The sequence below is a fragment of the Antechinus flavipes genome, chromosome 2, assembly GCF_016432865.1.
Source record: "Antechinus flavipes isolate AdamAnt ecotype Samford, QLD, Australia chromosome 2, AdamAnt_v2, whole genome shotgun sequence".
Classification (NCBI taxonomy): domain Eukaryota; kingdom Metazoa; phylum Chordata; class Mammalia; order Dasyuromorphia; family Dasyuridae; genus Antechinus; species Antechinus flavipes.
In genome coordinates, this window is record NC_067399.1 from 632,230,139 (window position 1) to 632,248,595 (window position 18,457).

The following is an 18,457-nucleotide window of genomic DNA, read 5'->3' on the forward strand; positions in this document are numbered from 1 at the left end:
CCACCCTAAGGTGCGCGCGAGCTAACCTGGGGCGGGGGGCCTGACCCGGTGCGCTCCATCTCCCTTCGGGCGGCTGGGCGGCCGGACAGGAAAGAGAGAGAGAGAGGCCCCCTAGGCTCCCGAGCCGCAGCCCTAGCCGCTCCCAGGCGGCACCCGGCCGACCCACCGCTGCCCGCTTGCTGCCTCCCGCTTGCCGCCTGCTGCTTGTTCCCCCTCCCTCCCCCCGAGCGCCCCTCCCTCGCCCCCTCCCCCCACACCCCCCCGCGCCCGGCCGCAGCAGCAGCAGCAATAGCAATATGGCTGTTGATGGGTGTTTGGGGTGGCGCTGGCGGCGGGAGGAGCTCCCCGGAGCCCCTGCGCCTCCTGCCCATTGCTAGTTATGGCAAATGGTGGCGGCGGCGGCGGCGGCGGCGGCGGCGGCGGCGGAGGCGGCAGCAGTCTTAGAATGAGTAGCAATATCCACGCGAACCATCTCAGCCTAGACGCGTCCTCCTCCTCTTCTTCTTCCTCTTCCTCCTCCTCCTCGTCCTCTTCCTCGGTCCACGAGCCCAAGATGGATGCGCTTATCATCCCGGTGACCATGGAGGTGCCGTGCGACAGCCGCGGCCAGCGCATGTGGTGGGCTTTCCTGGCCTCCTCCATGGTGACTTTTTTCGGGGGCCTCTTCATCATCTTGCTCTGGCGGACGCTCAAGTACCTGTGGACCGTCTGTTGCCACTGCGGGGGCAAGAGCAAGGTAACGCGCCCCCCGCTCCCCCAACCCACCGGCTGCGGAGCGACCCCCTCGCCCGAGTCGCCCTGCCTCTGCCCAGTCTCCCCTGCTCAGGTCTTCTCCCTTCCCTCCTTCTTCATCTGCTCTTCCCTCTCGGGCACCTGCTTCTCTTTACCTCTCGCTTCCCTCCTCTTCTCTCTTCTCCCTTCTCTCGTCCTTTGCTCTTCTCTCTTTTTCACTCCTTTGCCTTATGCCCTTTTCTTTAGCTTTTCCTCAGTTCTCTTCCATCCCCCCACGTTTGCTTTTTTCTGCTCTTTTCCTTTTTCCCCTTTCATCTCATTCCTCTCCCTTTCCGATTTCTTCCTCTCCTCTTCTCTATCCCCCTTCTCTTTTGGGGTTCCTGGGCTTTTTACTGGGTAGAATTTAGAGCGTGGCTAGGAAGCTGCTTCTGCTATCTTTGCCTTCGGCGTGCGCTCTCCAGGACTCAGAAATCCCCTCCACCCCCCAGTGCGGCGGGTTTGGGCTGCCTGCCTGTAGGAAGAGGTCTGTTCTCCCGGTGCACTTGTTTATTGTGGGGTCACTCGCGGCAGCCACGGGTAGTACCCTCTCTCCCGGGGCTTTTCCCTGGCAGGCTTGGGGGGAGAGCGCTCCTCGATTCGCCACGGTTGGATAGAGAGAGTCGCATGCTCGCAGCACCCGCGAAAGGAAGGAAGCATGTTTTACGGGCTTCAGGAACAGAGGGGGAAAGCCACACGATTTGGCTCTGGGAATTGCTTGGAAAAATGAGATCCGAGCGGGGTGACAGGGAGGGAAAATCCACCATTAGGGCGGGAGAGGTGGCGGCTCGGAGGAAGAACATGACCCCAGACAGCTGGGTCAGAGAGGCAGGAGAAGCTCAGGGGGGCTAAGGGGATACCACACCACTCACCGGGATTGTTTACGGGTGTCTCGGTTGTCGCAAGAAAACAGGAGAGGACAAGAAGGGGGAGAACCCCACCGGTTATCGGAGCTTACGGTGTCTTGGGAGGGGGAAAGGTGAGAGAAGGCGGTGCAATGTCAGATTCTCAATCTAATTAGTCACCTGTTTCCACTGTCTACACCCTCCCCCTCCTGAGGATACCCTTTAATGGCCCTCCAGCTAACTAATTCTTCTATCGCCTTTTACTCTCCGAGAGGGTCCCTAACTCTTTGCGGTCCCATCACCGCCTGGGGTCAAAGAACTTGGGAGCCGGGAAGGTCAGAGTTGGTTGTGAGAGGCAGCCAGGGCCGGCAGAAGCAGACAGCATGAAGAGCTTTTCTCTTGGCGTTTTTGAAATAATGTAGAATTGTTATTCCTAGCATAGGAATACTTACACACACACACACACACACACACACACACACACACACACACACACAACCTTTCGATGTATGGTTGCTAGGCTGCCTGCTTCCCTGGCCTGTCTCCATGCTGCATTCCTTGGCCTTTTCCTTCCCCCCTTCTTCCTCCCTTCCTTCCCCCCATCCATTGTCACCCACCGATGCTGGAAGGATAGAAACTCTAGCAGGAAAATACTAGGAAAAAAACAGGAAGGAAAAAAAAAAGGTGACTAGGTTGGGTGGGGTGGGGGAGATCCAGAAGGTTGTTTGAGTATTGCTCTTTTTGGGAAAGAACAAGTCTTAAATGAGAAATCCAAGGAGTGTGTGTGTGTGTGTGTGTGTGTGTGTGTGTGTGTGTAAGGAGTCCTCAAAAGTATCACAAACACATAGGTTTATGCCCTCAATCTCCACAATTCCTGCAACAAAGTTAATCTAAGTAGATTCTAAACTTCTTCATAGGGAACAACAACTTGTAGCGGCTGGAGCAGTTTCTAAATAGGGAATCTTAGGGTTTTCAACAGTGAGCTTAGAGAAAAGATGTTGAAACTCTCTCTCTCTCTCTCTCTCTCTCTCTCTCTCTCTCTCTCTCTCTCTCTCTCTCTCTCTCTCTCTCTCCTCCCTTCCTCTCTTCCCCATCTCTACATTTCTACCTCTCTATCTCTCTCTCACACATTAATTATACATTGTGTGGGGTGGTGATGTTCAGCTGTGTTTAGCGGCAGTACGTTTTTGTTTTGGAAAATACTGGTGTATTGGAAATAAGAGGGAAAAAAAATAAAGGTCATCACTTCTGTCTGATTCTCTCCTCTCAACTTCCCTTTGGCCAAAGAGGCTTCCTGATGAGATTGATCTAGAGTTAGTTTGTCATTTTTTACAGGTTTCTTATTTGGGGAAAAGGTTAAAATTGAAGAGAAATTTTGGCCCTTCAGTAGTTTAAGGGGCACTTTAGGAGTGGAAAGTCCTTGAATATGGGCCTGATATCAACTTTCTTACATTTCCAACCCCAGAATTTGAAAAACTAAAGCCACCCCCCTGTCAATAGATAGATTTTTTCATAGATTTCACTTATTCTTACATCCTTTTCCACCTCCTTAAAGAATCATCAGCTCTGTTAGCTTTTTATCCTTCAGGGAGATTTGGGGATTGCCCTTTAAGGGTGAGGAAAAAAGACTATCTCAAAAAATAATGATAGCAATGATGATGATATCTGATATTTAAGGATTTCCTAAAATACTTTATTTTCATTATCTAGTTTGATTCCCAAGCAATCCCATGGTTCAGTTCCTATAATTATACACAGTTTTATCAATTAAGAAACTGAGGCTGACATCTAAGGGAGGGGGTGGAGGGAGAGAGGGGAAACATCAGAACAGAAGTGAGTGCAAGGAATAATGTTGTAAAAAATTACCCTGGCATGGGTTCTGTCAATAAAAAGTTATTATAATAATAAAAAAGAAACTGAGGCTGAGAGATACTAAGTGGCTAAACCAGAGTCACATAGCTGGTAAGTAAAACTCAGATATTCCTTACTAGAGATCCAGCAACGTCTCGGATATATGCTCCTGTTGTAGAATAAATGATTTGGTAAATGACATCTCTTTATAGAGTCCAAGACATTTTGATCATTAGTAAACATCTTTTAAATTATGAAATAGGTTTTGTTTTACTTGTTATTACTGTTGTTGGTTTTAAAGACATGTTTTCTATATTATTTACATCCTATAAGATAGAAGACACTAATGTAATTCTTGTAAATTAATGGGCAGAAATTTCAAGGGAAGAAGTGCTTCCCAAAATAGGATCAGGAAAGCAGATTCTATCAGGTATTTTTTTGCTCGGTATTGAGAATTATCATGTAAAAGAACCTTTAATAGCTGGCTATATTTAATAGCTGACTTAATATAACATCTCTTTCTGGTTCTGGGAGTTTCTACATGGAATAGAATTGGTAGGAAGGACAATTACAGAGCTGGCTGGGAAAAAAAGGTACCAAATTCAGATAGTGGTCATGGGTTACTTTTGCTTCTGTTAGAAACTCTTAAAAAGTTCTGCCTAGGATCTTTCTAGTACCCCCTGTGATTTGTTAAATTGAACTTTTGAATCCAGCCTATTTCAGCCCCTGAAGCAATATATAGCATCAAAGTAAGTTTTAAAAGTGGTTCCTTGTCTTTTATAGGACGTTGGTACTTTCTTTTACAGTGCATACAATGTTCTTTGTTCTTCTATCTTCTCACTGTCCAAATATTGGGTAGTTACAACTCATTCTTCTTAGGAAATGCACTTGGTTAAAAGTGAGCTCAAAATAGTAGCTTTAGACTTGAAAATAAATCTCAGCATTCTCTTTCTGCTCAAGACTTTCTGAGTGCTCTTATATCCTTCCTTATTTAGTACTAAGATTTTCAGAAGATATCTGGATCTGAGGATGCTACTGTTTGCCTTCCATGTATTCTACAGCCGACCAAAACTGGACTACTCTGCTCCCTTGCTCTTTTCTCCAGTTGTCTTTCTTTCTATTCGCTTCTTTTTTGGCTACTTCCTAAGTGTAGGATGTATTCTTTCCTTCCTTTCTTTTCCCGCTGAATCCCTTTAAGCCTAACACAGGTGCCACTGCATTTTCCTGGTGCTAATGATCTTTTCCCCCCGGAACCCATATTATTTTTGGTTTGCAGATCTCTGATGATTTGAGCCTTTAATGTTATTTATGACAACTATCAGTTTTTGCATTTCACTCTGCTGCTACTATATGAGGAGTTTGTAGAAGGTAACAAGGTCTGGATCTTATCTAAACTGTGCATCTGTCTCACACTCTGATACATTTAATAAATGGTTATTGACTGAATGGAAAAATGAACTCTTCCTTTTGCAGATTCAAAGGGCTCTTTCTAAAAGTGGCTTTTCAAGGGATAAGGTACAAATTCTGTTCATTTGCAACCAAATTATTTTTTCTGACTGTCTTACTTAGGCAATTCAATTATTTTCTATGTACAATTTTGTTGTTTCTCAACAAATATCACCTTAACTTTCTGTGGATTTTTAAAAAAGGCTTCATCTGGTTTTTAAAGAAATAATGCCCTTCCCCAAGAGACACATTTTCTTTCTAAGGATTTAAAGTGAATCTTTCAGATGATCTCCCCTGAAGCTATGCTGTGTACCCTATTATTTGGCCATGTATTAGGTTTTTTTTTTTTTTTGGAGGGAGGAGTGAGTTATACTTTGGAGTCAAGAAAGTAAATGGAGTTGGCAAAACTCTGGGTAAAGTTAGTAGCTATCTATCTATCTGTCTATCTATCTATCTATCTATATGTAATATAGCATTTCTCCAGCACCTTACTTTTGGGAATTGAACCATATGTGGAAATATCAGTTATGGATTACTTTAATCTTCTATGTGGCTGTTCCCAGGCAGTAAACATTTTTACTTGAGCTATGGTCGGGTAAACTTTTGCTCACTTTCCACTTGTTGATACTGTGAATAGATTGTAGGGTTTGTTTAATATCCCTTCTCTGGCTGGGCACAGATACAGAGGAGCTTCTAGTTTTAGCCCATGACCTTGCCAAATATTTAGTGTCGATCAAGAATTGTCTGTAATGCATTATCAAGGTAGCATCTCCATGGTCATGTTGGAAAACAACACTGTTCCTTCATCAGGCCCATGACTAATAGAAATATAGGATCACATTACAGCAAACAGCACCAAAGTCTGGAACTGACACATTTAGTCAGCATGCAAATCTGGAACCACAGAACAGCAGATTCCAGATCCTTCAGTAAGCATGTTTTGGGGCCAAATTCTTAATGCTATCCACCTGCCTTCAGACCCTTCTATTTAACCAGATTCCGCATCAGGAGGAACTTAGGAGCACTCCTAGGAGCTGGGGAGCTCCTATTGACATTCCTTCTAGAGGTGGGCCCAGCTTCCTCTTTGTTTCTTTTCATCTGTAGAGAAATATACATTTAATATAATGCCTTGTCCATACTGGATGTTTAATAAATACATGTGGAATTAAATTTTATTTCAGTCTCATAAAGTTCATTTTTGGGGACATAGGAATAGCTGGATTCAATGAGTTGGATTCATGTCAATTTTTTCCTTTCAGTTGGAGTTCTTGGTGTCAGGGAACAGCCTCAAACCCAAGACTGCTTTGGACAGTGAAATGATTCCTGTTGTTCCAATCAAAGGACCTGAGTTCAAATTTCTCTGATACTTAATACTTGGTAATTTCATACTTAATAGTTGTGTGACCTTGGACAAGTTACTTACTTCTGGATCTCAGTTTCCATCCATAAATTGTTCTTTTTCCCTATAGGAACCTTGAAGTTGCCACCATTTCTTCCATTTTTTTCCTCTAACACTCATTTTTCCAATTGAGCAGTAGTCTGATATAATGTAGTGGGTCCCAGATTTTTCTGTTCTGTGAAGCCTTTTCAATAAGATAATATAATAATATAAGTATATTAAATACACTACTTGTTATTCTGCACTATTTATTGCTTAAGGCATCATTAAATAATTTTATTTTTTAGTTAAAATAAAAAAATTAAACTTGAAAATCATTTCTTTTACTTTTTAAATTAAAAACCATTTGTACCATCACAGCAAACCCTCATAAAATAGAAACCACAGATATAATGGAAAGCTTCCTGAAGGCAGACACAGTGACTTCTGTGTATTCATCATGCTTAAATTAGGATCCTACATTATCTTACATTGACCAAATGCTTCCCTCTCTAGCCTTTGGCAATCCCTTTTTAAAAAATGCCTTAGACCAGTTCCAATGGTCTTCTTTTGGAGAGAACCATCTGTACCTAAGGAGAGAATATCATGAATGAAGGTGGATCACAATATAGTATTTTCACTTTTTTGTTGTTTGCTTGCATTTTTGTTTTCTTTCTTCTCATTTTCTGATTTTTCTTGTGCAGCATGATAATTCTGGAAATATGTATAGAAGAACTGTACAGGTTTAACACATATTGGATTACTTGCCATCTAGGGGAGAGAGTGGGGGGAAGGGAGGGAAAAATTTTGGAATACAAGGCTTTGCCAGAGTGAATGTTGAGAACTATCTATGCATGTGTTTTGAAAATAAAAAAAAAAGCTTTATAAAAATGCCTTAGAGAAGGACAGTCCATCATCTTTTTACCTCCAGGCAGATTGTGAAGGCAAACAGGAATCAGGAAGCCTGGGAATTCTGGAACCTTTGATGGGGTAGTCAGGCAGTCAAAATTTACTAAGCACCTACAATGTGCCAGGCACTATGCCAGGTGTGGGGAATATATTGACAGTCTCTGTCCTCATGCTTAATTTGTACTGGGTCACAGAGAGCACAGATACAATTCAAGATGCATTTAGACCAGATAATTTCAAGAGGAAGAGATCACCTCTGATTTAGAGGCTAAGTAGAGAGCTCCCGGAGGAGGTGGGACCAAAGTTGTGTTTTAGAGAGAAAGACAGAGATTATTAGAGGTCGAGGTGAGGGGGGATACATTAAGGCACACAGGCCATAGTGTACATCTTCATGGTCCTCAGGAAAACCCCATGCATTTTGCATTTTTATCTTTTATCAAACTGATGGGTATAAACACATAGAACCACTAGGGGGATGAGGACCCTGAGCCTTTGCCATACAAAGTAGGCCCCAGATGGCATCCTCTGGGTTTCTTCTGGTCATTGGCTAGAGGATGCTCACAAGTCTCATTCCTCCCGAGTGGCTGGGCCAGTCTGAAAATCCACAGCAAACTGCGCCTTCCTGGATAACCTCATAGCTCCTGAACTCCTAGGAGGATGACATTGGGGTTGATATAGTGAGCTGACCTTCGGGATTCTGCAGAGAATTCTTCTCCATGGGTAGGTGTGGCCAGACGTAAAGTGAAGTTGCTTCTTCCTGCAGTGAGTGAGTCTGTGAAATGATGGCTACTCTGCATTGAGTAGAAAGCAAATTCCAACCTTATTTAAGTTTCTCTCTCTCTCTCTCTTTCTCTCTCTCCTTTTTCCCTCTGCCCCTCCCTCCTCTCTCTGTCTCTGTCTCTCTGTCTTTCTCTGTCTCTTTCTCTCTCTCTTTTTCTCCTCTCTCTCTTTTCTATCTTTTTTGGTGGGGCTTGTGGATATCAGTTGCCTGAGTTTGGGTGGGAAGATAGCAGTGGACATATCAATATTTTTGCAGATTGGCAATCCAGGGATATGGTTTGCCTGCCCTATGGTTCATTTGTCCATGGCCTTCTGCCAATCCTCCTTAAAGGGACCATCCCACAATGTTAGGATCATAGATCTAGAGCTGAAAAAAAAACTATCTAGAAATATCTAATATAGCTCCCTCGTTTGACAGATATGGAAAACTCAGATCAAGTTAATGAAATGAGTTGCCTTTGTTCACACAGGTTGTAATGATCATAAAGATGGAATCTGAATCCAATTCTTTTGATTCCAGAATCACCACCCATTCAACTTTTTTCCTTTTTTTGTGTGAGGTAAATTGGAGTTAAGTGACTTGCTCAGAGTCACACAGCTAATAAATATTAAGTGTCTGAGATTGGATTTGAACTCAGGTTCTCCTGACTCTAGGACTCTTATTTTTTGCACCATCTAACTGAATCATTTCAATTTTAAATATTTTGATATTGTAGGAGCTTGTATATGTATGTATGTATGTATGCGTGTGTGTGTGTGTGTGTGTGTGTGTGTGTGTATGTGTGTGTTATAATGAGTGTATTGAGAGGGAAATTTAGCCTGGCACACTTAGTGCTAGAAAAATCTTGGCCCTCTGGGAGCAAGGCCCAGGAAGTGGAAAGAAAGGGTCCTCAAAGTTAGTGACTTGGAAAACTCTTGAGAAGTTATCTCATCCATCCCCTCTGCCTTCAGCTAGGTTCTTCAGAGACAGAAGTGATTCTTCTAAGTTTAAACATGAGCATGCAGACTGCTTCAGCTGAAAAATAGAGAAGGGAGGACAAAGAAGGAAGTTTTGTTAAGGAAGTCACTGGACAGGTTTTTGAACCTTGTCTTACCTAATCGGTGCTCCCTGGATAATTAGGACTTTGGTACAGGTTGGCAACTAAGCCCGGTGCTTTGGAATCAGGCAGATAGAGAGAAGTAGAAAGCACCAAATTGTGACTTCTTCCTGGAGTTGGGCAGTGCCAGGGAGAAGCTCCTGATATGTAAGGGGTATCTGTCTGCGCTTTGTCCGTTGAGGTATGGTTTCCCTCCCTAGCGCCATTCGGTCGGGCTACACAGGGTAAGGCTTTCATATGCCCAGCATGGCAACCCAGCCAAACCACTTTTTTGCAAAATTAAAGGCTCGTGGTAATGCTACAGGAAGCCAGCTTCTGACAACTCCCTCTGGAATGTTTGAAGCTAGCAGGCTTGAAGCTTCCAGACAGATTTTTCCAGAGGGGTCTGGATGGGACCTTTCCCGAAATGCGGATGGAGCTTTGGAGGCTGCAGCTTCTGACCAAAAGGCACCTTCAGGGATCCCTCTGTAGCATCAAGCTAGCCTAGAATCATGATTGCACCAGTTCCTTTTCACTGTCAAGACATTCCTCCCAGAGATTAGCCTGGATGCTGGATGTGGGATTTAGGTGCATTTCCTCTTGTTGATTGCTCAAAAGGGAATGACATAAATGGTTTAAACTTGGAACGAAACTCAGCAGAACATTTCCAAATGCAATTTCATTTGTCATGATGCACCAGAAATAGTTAATTTTCAATATCAGAGAGGTTTGTGTGTGTTTGCTTGTACATGAAAATGCATGTGTGCTTATGTCTATGGGTACATGTGCATATATGTGTATTGTGTATGAAAGAGACAGATAAGAAAGAGACAGACAGCAGAAACAGAGACATACAGAGAGAGACTGAGACCAAGAGACAGAGAATACATATATCTTTTGTGTTTATTATCAGGGGCTTTTTATATGGCTGCCACTATTTGTAGGCTATGGGACACTTCCCCACAGATATACAGGATATAGCATGGTTTACTCAGAATGCAGGTTACATACCAGGGGAATCCACTTGCTGTAAGAATTAGAGACAAGTGGCAGATATTAGACTCTGCCCCATCCTCCAAGGATTAGTAGCAGAAGGGTCCCCAATAGTATTTCTAACAAACTTGATAGCTTTGTTTCAAGAATATGCTGTTGTAAGGATAAAACTAAGCTATTGAAAAGATAAGGGAGAGACCCCAAGTTGTTCCTGATTAAACAGAGTGAAGCAAAAGTGATATAACACTGGAAAGAGATATAACAATCAGAATCTGTTATGGAATAGCTGAAAATGGGATCTCTATGGATGCTGGGATAACTCTCTGTGCATCTTCTCCATTCTTTCCACAGCATAGCTCTCTTCTCTGACCATGTCCATCCTGAGAGAAACTTCCACCACTCGAAGTACCCTTTTCTTCCCCATAGTCTTTTCCTTCTGGTTTCTTGCATCCTTTTAAGTGTTCTCTTCCCTCACTGGAATGTAAATTCCTTGGGGGCAAGAACTCTCTTGTTTTTTGCACTTACATCCTAAGTGCTTAGCACAAATCTTAGAACATAAATTATCTATCTATCTTATCTATCTACATCCATTCATCCATTTCTATATGTTTATCCATTCATCTATCTACATCTTTGTATCTATCTGTCTGTCTACCTATCCATCTACATCCATCTATTTATCAGTCTATCCATATGTGTCTTCCATCTATCTATCCATCCATCTGTCTATCTATCTATCTATCTATATCTCTCTATCTTAGAGGAAGACTAAAGCGTTCTTATGTGGAACTTGAAAGTTTAAGTTGGTTAGTGAGTACACAGCACCCTTCTTATCCTAGTCCCTTTAATAAGGTTTGGGTAATCAAGATTTGAAGATATGGATTCATAGGCAATGAATGTCAGCCATGAGGAAGTTACTGGTTCAGATGAACAGTATGAAACAGTTGAGGGAAAGGAAAATGACAACTTCCAACTGAGCTTCCCTTAGAATTGTATTTATTTTGTTTTCCACATTAGTTCCTGATTGTCTTTGAGACCTTATGTCTAATAGTCCATTTGGAAATGTAATTGATACTCCAGACACAGAGTGAATGTTGCTTAATATTGTAAAGCAGAACATTCTAGAACTGTTTCTTGATAAGATCTAATTACCTGATTGACCAATATGTTCTCTATGTGGCCAAAAGTAAAATTATCTGAAGTATCTCATTTACTAGACATTCTTTGTACTGTTTATTTATTTTTCTTCTTGATAGGGTTTCTCATTTTCAGATTGGACTTTTCTTGGATAAGACGCTAGGACCTTCTAGAGGTTCCCCAGTTTATTGCTTTATTTTTTTCATTTTGCCTCTTGCCCTTTGCTTTCCTCAACCTCTAATTTCATAGAAATGAAGAACTCTTGGTGTGGAAGTTCTTTTCACTAATGAAGATTGATGATTCCTTTGGAACTTTTGATAACAGAGGCTTCCTTTTAAAGTATTTTCTCCTTTCTCTTCCATTCTTCCTGAATCAAATGCATTTATGATTTTATCAATGTGAATATTCTCTCCAGTGATACTGTCTACAACCCATTCATGCCTGTCTATCCTGTAAATAATGGAAATTATAACATTCAGGAAAAATTCCTGATAATGGAAATAGAATTTTCCTTAGAAACTTTCATCCCCAGAAACTTTTGTAGAAACTCAGCAGTGATCAGTTTTAGCTTATAACTCATAAAGATGATATTTTTATTTGGTTATGGGTAGGAGGAAAGTATACTAATTGAAACTGAGGGAAATCATCAAGATAAAGTCTAAATCTTTGATCTTAGCCCAAAGGTCAAGAATCCTCTCAGGTCAGGAATGAAGGAATGAATTCATGAATAAAAACCCATTTATTTAGTGTTTACTATGTGCCAGGCACTGGGGATACAAGTATAAAAGAGATTCAATTCCTGCCATTGAGAAACTTACATCTGGGGAGACAATAAATATAAGGCAGGGAAGAATGAAGTAGAATCAAAGGCAGGAAAATAATGATCCTTTGCCAGAAGCAATGTTCTGATGTGATTGTTCTTCCTAGAGCAGGTGGTGAGGCAAAAGGTAGGAAATAGAATATGTACATGATAACATGGCTGGAAAATGTAAAGTTTGGACATCTGGGGACAGCAAGATGTAGTGAACTGTTAGCTACTTAGCAGGTCGTTGAAATTCTGGAGAGTGTTACAAAAATGTGCATATGTGTTATGTCCCACTCTGATTCCCCTTTTCCAGTAGAATGTAAGCTCTTTGAGAGCACGGACCGTTTCATTTTTATTTTTCTATCCCTACCACCTAGCAGAGTGCCTCGTGCTTAATGACTGTTTATTGAATTGAATTTTAAAGGAAATTGGATCTTTAGTTAAGACTTAAAGTCTCAAATTAGATAACAGTTTTCCTATATGGTTGTTAGCTTCCAGATTGGGTCTTGTATCCTCTTTAGAAAAAGAAACTTGTCAGTAGCAGCCTCCCATAAATTCAGTCTTAGGACCATATCCAATTGTTTGAAATAGTTCCGTGAGTGGTATACATTTGCATATGTTTTTGCATATAATTTACATAAATGGTAAAGTCTATGCTCAGATAGTTTGGGGGTTCAGAATTTAAATGAGCTCTTCTGATACTTGTAGTTTGGACATGTTCTTCCCCTCTCCAAAGAACAGCCTCCCCTCTCACAATTCCCTTACCTGGGTATCCTTTAACCTTAGAGGTGAAGGTAATGTGTGTCTTTCATGTAGACTTTGGAGATTTCTAGCCAAGCAAACAACAAGCATGGGACTAAACACAAAATTAAGCAGATTCAGAGTTACCTAGAATCCTACATATTAACATTAGAAGAGACCTCACAAGTCATTTGATCTAATCTCCCACCCACCCAGAATGAAAATTTCTCCTACACCATCCCTGACAGATGGTTACCCTCCCTCTGTTTGAATGATTGCAGTTATAGGGGGCTTACTACCTCCTGAGCCAGCCTGTTCCCTTGTTGGATAATGCTAGCTGCTAGTTTTTATACTATTGTGCCAAAATCTGTCTCCTAGTAACTTCCACCCATGGTTCCTAGTTCCATCCTATGGAGCAATACAGATTAAGTCCTAATGAATGAAAAGTTTCTGGTTAGGTAATCAACGAAGAAGAGCTCGAAAATGGGTGACATTTGGTTAACATGCTTTGTGGAAACTTTAAATGACATTAATTTATGTTGTTTTTATATAAACAAATCCATCTATAATCTGTAATTTCTCTTATGTGTATGTATATGTATGTTTATATGCATGTATATATATATTTGTTATTTCTTCAGTAAACTTCTGCCTTCTTTGAGAGAGGAAAAGGTTTCTCTTGTTACTTTCCCCATAACTTTGGAAAACAACCAGTTTATACTCAGCCTTTTCAGAAGGGATAGATAATGTTTTTTGTCCATTTTTGTCTAAAATACTTTAAAATATTATTTCACTTTATCCTAATTCCCCTAGGAGGTAGAGGACACTATTATTCCCATTTTTAAATGACAGACAAAGATTTAAATGATTTGTTTAGATATTTATCCGAGACTGGATTTGAACTCATTTTTTCTGGCTTCAGGTTTGATACTCTATCCCTTCCATTATGAGGGGCCTAACACACACACACACACACACACACACACACACACACACACACACACACCCTAAAGAATCCTTGATTAGGAGGTGCTTACTAAAGGTGTTGGTTGAGCTGTATGGACTGTGCTTTCTGCTTTCCAAAGACCTATTTTGTGTCTGCTTAGTGCGAGGTCTTGTCAAGAACTAGCTACCTCAAGACCTGGGCTAAATATTCATATTCAGGCCTTAGCATCTTATTAAAATGCCTGAATCTAAGAGGATGACTCAGGGTATTGGGGGGAGCATCAGTCCAGACACACACACAGACACACATACCTCTAAAGAAACCTTGATTAGAAGGTACTTAGTAAAGATGTGGGTTGAGCTGTATGGACTGTGCTTTCTGCTTTCCCAAGACTTATTTTGTGTCTGCTTAATGCTAGGCCTTGTCAAGAACTAGCTACCTCAAGATCTGAGCTAAATATTCATACTCAGGCTTTTACATCTTATTAAAATGCCTGAGTCTAAAAGGATGGCTCAGGGTATTGGGGGCATCAGTCCAAATGAAGGAGAAGAGAGTCTGGGTGTGACTCTGAGTTCTCTCTGTACATCTTACTGCACTGCCACTGATCTCCTCACTCAACTTTTCCTTTCCTTGCCGCCCACCTCTGGGCTTCTGTAGAATAATTGTTCTATTCATCCCATCTCTCAGCTGCATTGAAAGGAAAGAAGAAAGAAAACAAATGTGGGGTGGTGGGGTGGTGGGATGGGGAAAGGTTGGTAAGACAAAGAGAAAAGATTCTATCTCCTGGGAGGTAAAGGCTGAATAAATATATAATTGGATGGATTCCTTTTTCTCCCTTTCACCTTTGAATGAATAAAATATACAGAATAAGCTCACCTCCAAGGAGAGATACACTAAAGAAAGATCTGGGGGTGTTTTCTTTATTAGTCATCCCCCAATTTGCTATTTCCATGGGGAGAGAAGGACTGGTCCCACAGGCAGAATGATTTCACTCTTGGGGATGGGTGGTGTAGTGGAACTTGTCAGCTGATCATTGATTTAGAACTCAAAGAGACCTTTGGGGTCAGCTGGTACACTCTCCTCATTTTATAGATGAGGAAACAGGCCTAGAGCAGTTAAGTAACTTCTCAAAGTCATACACAGGATAAATTAGCAGATGCAGGATTCTAACTCAGGTGTTCAGATTGAGAATTCTTTCCACTCTCTTTGTCAGAGATTTAGCTCAAAACTAGTAGTAAATGATCATGAATGGTTGGCCACAAGACCCTCATCATGGGCTCAGAAACCAAGGGATCATAGGGATCAGAGTTTTATGGGAAATCAGGAAGAATACATTCTTGAGTGGGTTACATGGGAATGGAGAAAACTGAAGGAATTTAATGAAGTTGCATATTTAAAAATTACAAAGTAGAGTTGACAGGCCCTATTGGGGAAGCCTTCACACATGCCATTTCAAAAAAAATGAAGCAGCATCTACAGCAGAAATAGGTTGCTTGTATATGACTTTTGCGTTGATTTTTTTTTTTTGAATCACATATCAAGTTTTGATGTTGAAACTCTGGAATATGTGTCTTTATGGACTAACTCAAATGGGAGAAATATGCACTGAAGTTATTAATAGTGATTTTTGCCATAAGTGGTTGGATTTCCCAAGAACTGGGAGAGGAACATTTCCTGAACTGAGAATTAAGAAGATTTTGTTTTGAAGGTTTTTAGGTGTCAGTAGATCTCTTAAGTGCTTTGCAAATGATGCTTAAAGGACACTCTCACCAAAATATGGCCCTTTAATGGGGTAGAGTACAATAACTGAGAACAATGGGTGATAAAGTTCTCCAGAGTTCATGAACAGTACCCATTGACTTACACTCTCAGAAGCAGCTGGTCTAACCTCCAGAGATTGTCTACAACTGCACCCACAAGAGTTGATTGTTTACTTAATTCTTAACAAGGCTTATCATATGTCTGGAGGCACCATACATGGAACTGTTCTTGGGGAGTGGATGTTATCAATCAATCAATCAATCAATAAACTTTTATTAAGCACCTACAAGAAGCCTGGTATTGTATTAAGTGCTGATGATACCAAAAGAGGCAACAGACAGTTGCTGCCTTCAGGGAGCTTACAGTCCAAAGGAGAGGCTTACTATTTTGAAAAAAAAAAAAAACAAATTATGCAAGTACATATAATTTAAAATAGGAATTTGACTGGGGGCAAGAGGATAGACATATATCCCAGAGAAATCCCTTCTTGTTCTAGGATTCTGATTCACTGAAATCCGTTCTTATTGTGAGGGTAATACAGAAACAATTCAACCCAATCATCCATCCATGAAAGGGAGGAGAGTGGAAGATATTATTTTAGTTAAGATACTTGAGATCTATATCAATTTTATGTGATTTTGGGTGAGTTGGGTAACCTTTTAGGATATTTGCATTATGAATTTGGATCTAGAAAATATCTTCTAGCAGTCCACACCTCTTAATTTTACAGATAAGGAAAGGGAGACCCAGAGAGTTATGTTACATACTCAAGATTATGTAGATAGCAAGTGACCCAGCTGGGAATTAAACTTAGATGTTCTGAATCTGAATCTAGCTTACTTGTTCTTACACCATATTGCCTCTTTTTTGGAGCTTACTTTTCTCATCTGGGAAACTTGGAAAAGAGATGAGATAATAGCTTAAATTCCTCCCAATTCTAAAAGTTCCAAAAAACCCTCCACCACTTTAATATAAGGCCATGGAAGTCCTACCACCTCTCATAGTTGATAAAGTTAAACTATTTTTTAAGGCAAGAATATAGGTCTGGGGAAGCATTTTTGATAGTAGATAAATCACAAAAATGGAATATGAGTGACATGCTCTTAAAATTCCAATGCAGAATTTGATGAGGTTGCGTGTTTAAAAATTACAAAGTAAAGTTGACAGGCCCTATTGGGGAAGCCTTCAAACATGCCATTTAAAAAAATGAAGCCCCATGTGCAGCAGAAATAGGTTGCTTATGTATGACTTTTGTATTGACTTTTTTGGTCACGTATCAGGCTTTGATGTTGAGGCCTTGATGTTAACTTTTGGTCTAGGGGGGAGTGGTGGGAAGGTTTCAAAGCCCACAGATTATAGACTGCACAGAGCTGGCTTGAGCATGTTGAGGTTGGCCATAAAAAGAAACATCTTATTAACTGTGAGGTCAGACAAATCCACTTGGCTTTTTAGGGGGCAAGGTAAAGCTTTTTGTGTCCATTTTTATTGGTTCTGTTGTGCCATATAGTCCAGTGACTGAAAAGCAGGAGCAGCTTTAGCTTGGACACTAAAATAAGAATATAAAATATTATGAAATATAAGAAATTAGATGTAAGATAAATTAGGTGAAAATAAGAAATATAAGAAAGACTATAAAATACTAGTAAAAGTTTGAGTTTCTGTGGTGGCCTGTGGCTTACATAATTTTTCCTCACAACCATCTTGGGACATACATGGCAATTACAAGCCCTTCTTAATACCTTTGTCTTATTGAGGTGGAAAATGAGATTCAGGTCTGGGTCTCATCATTAATAAATAGCAAAATCAGGACTTTAATCAGGTTTGACTCTGAAGTTCAGAGGTTTTTCTATTACCCCAGGCTATATCACATAACCCAAAATATAATAGAATTCCTTTAGAATTTAAGGTAGGCAATATATTAGAACTTACTGGAATCATTCAAATATCAATTTGATTTCAGTCCCGAGGTCATGTATTAAATTTTAACTTGTCTCAGATACATTACTCTGACATTCCACAGATGCATACATGGTAATAGGTGGATTTCAGGTGTCCTCAAATATTGTTTATGTCCTTAGTCAGGGACTCAACAGATCCTAGGAAAATCTACTTAGTTGGAAATTACATGATAGGATCCAGGCACAACCTACCTAATTAGCCATAACACTCGACTATAATGATTGTCCTTGTAAGTAAGTTATCTCAGATGATTTATAACTACATCCCAGATGTGTTTATATCACAAATGCTCAACCATGGAAGGGCAATGTGAGCACTTTTGAATGACTTGGTCTTTGCTCTAAGACTTAGAGTCTAAGTCATGAGTCATCATACCAATCTATACTACTTGTGTGGAAACTAATAAAATCACGAAAATTTCTGGTTTGTATTCTAAAAATGCATAGAGATTTTCTTGAAATTTGAAAGAGCTCTCTCCAGGAATGATGTTCTTGCGTTGTTATAATGGGTTTTAAATTTATTAAATAATAAATAAATAAAATAATTTTAAAAATATGATTTTGAAGTGAAAACAAAAAGACATGAATAATTAAAACATGCCTTCCTTTTTTTCTCCTCCCAATTTGTCTACTGTATCCTGTATTTTCTTCTTCTACCAGAAAAATGCCATTTGGAATCAAGGACTCCTGATTTGAGATATTGTAAAATCTCAGATTTAGAAAGAGTTGCTTGCTATGACTTGTTTGGGGAATCTAAGAATTCATTTTCACTTTTCTCTCCCTTTATTTCTTCTTTTTCCATTTGGAGGCATATTGTGTTCTTTTCTATCTTTTGTTCCTGTGAATTTGTAATTATTCCTTTAAGCCACTAATCATAATAGCTAGCATTTATATAGTGCTTTAAGGTTTGCAAATGTTTTATGTAGGTTTTTTCATTTGCACAAATTTGGATAAGCCACTTATCCCTTATGCTCCCTTTCATTATCCATAAAATGAAAAGGTTCTCTTCCAACTCTAAATTCCAGTGTACTTTCCCGTATGGAGGACCATCTAAGTCCACTTT

The 18,457-nt window shown here is 40.4% G+C and overlaps 1 protein-coding gene across 15 annotated transcripts in view; it reads left to right on the plus strand.

Moving 5' to 3' along the window:
- Positions 1-282: 282 nt before the first annotated feature.
- KCNMA1 (potassium calcium-activated channel subfamily M alpha 1) overlaps positions 283-18,457 on the plus strand; it is an 891,121-nt gene continuing 872,946 nt past the window's right edge. For 7 of the 15 annotated variants that reach the window (XM_051982032.1, XM_051982035.1, XM_051982036.1 and 4 more), the window contains exon 1: positions 302-736. In XM_051982032.1, coding sequence (XP_051837992.1) covers positions 380-736 — 357 coding nt within the window. In that variant the 5' untranslated portion in view covers positions 302-379. Of the gene's footprint in view, positions 737-18,457 lie in introns of all 15 variants that reach the window. The other 8 variants (XM_051982028.1, XM_051982029.1, XM_051982030.1 and 5 more) reach the window with 3 other exon arrangements.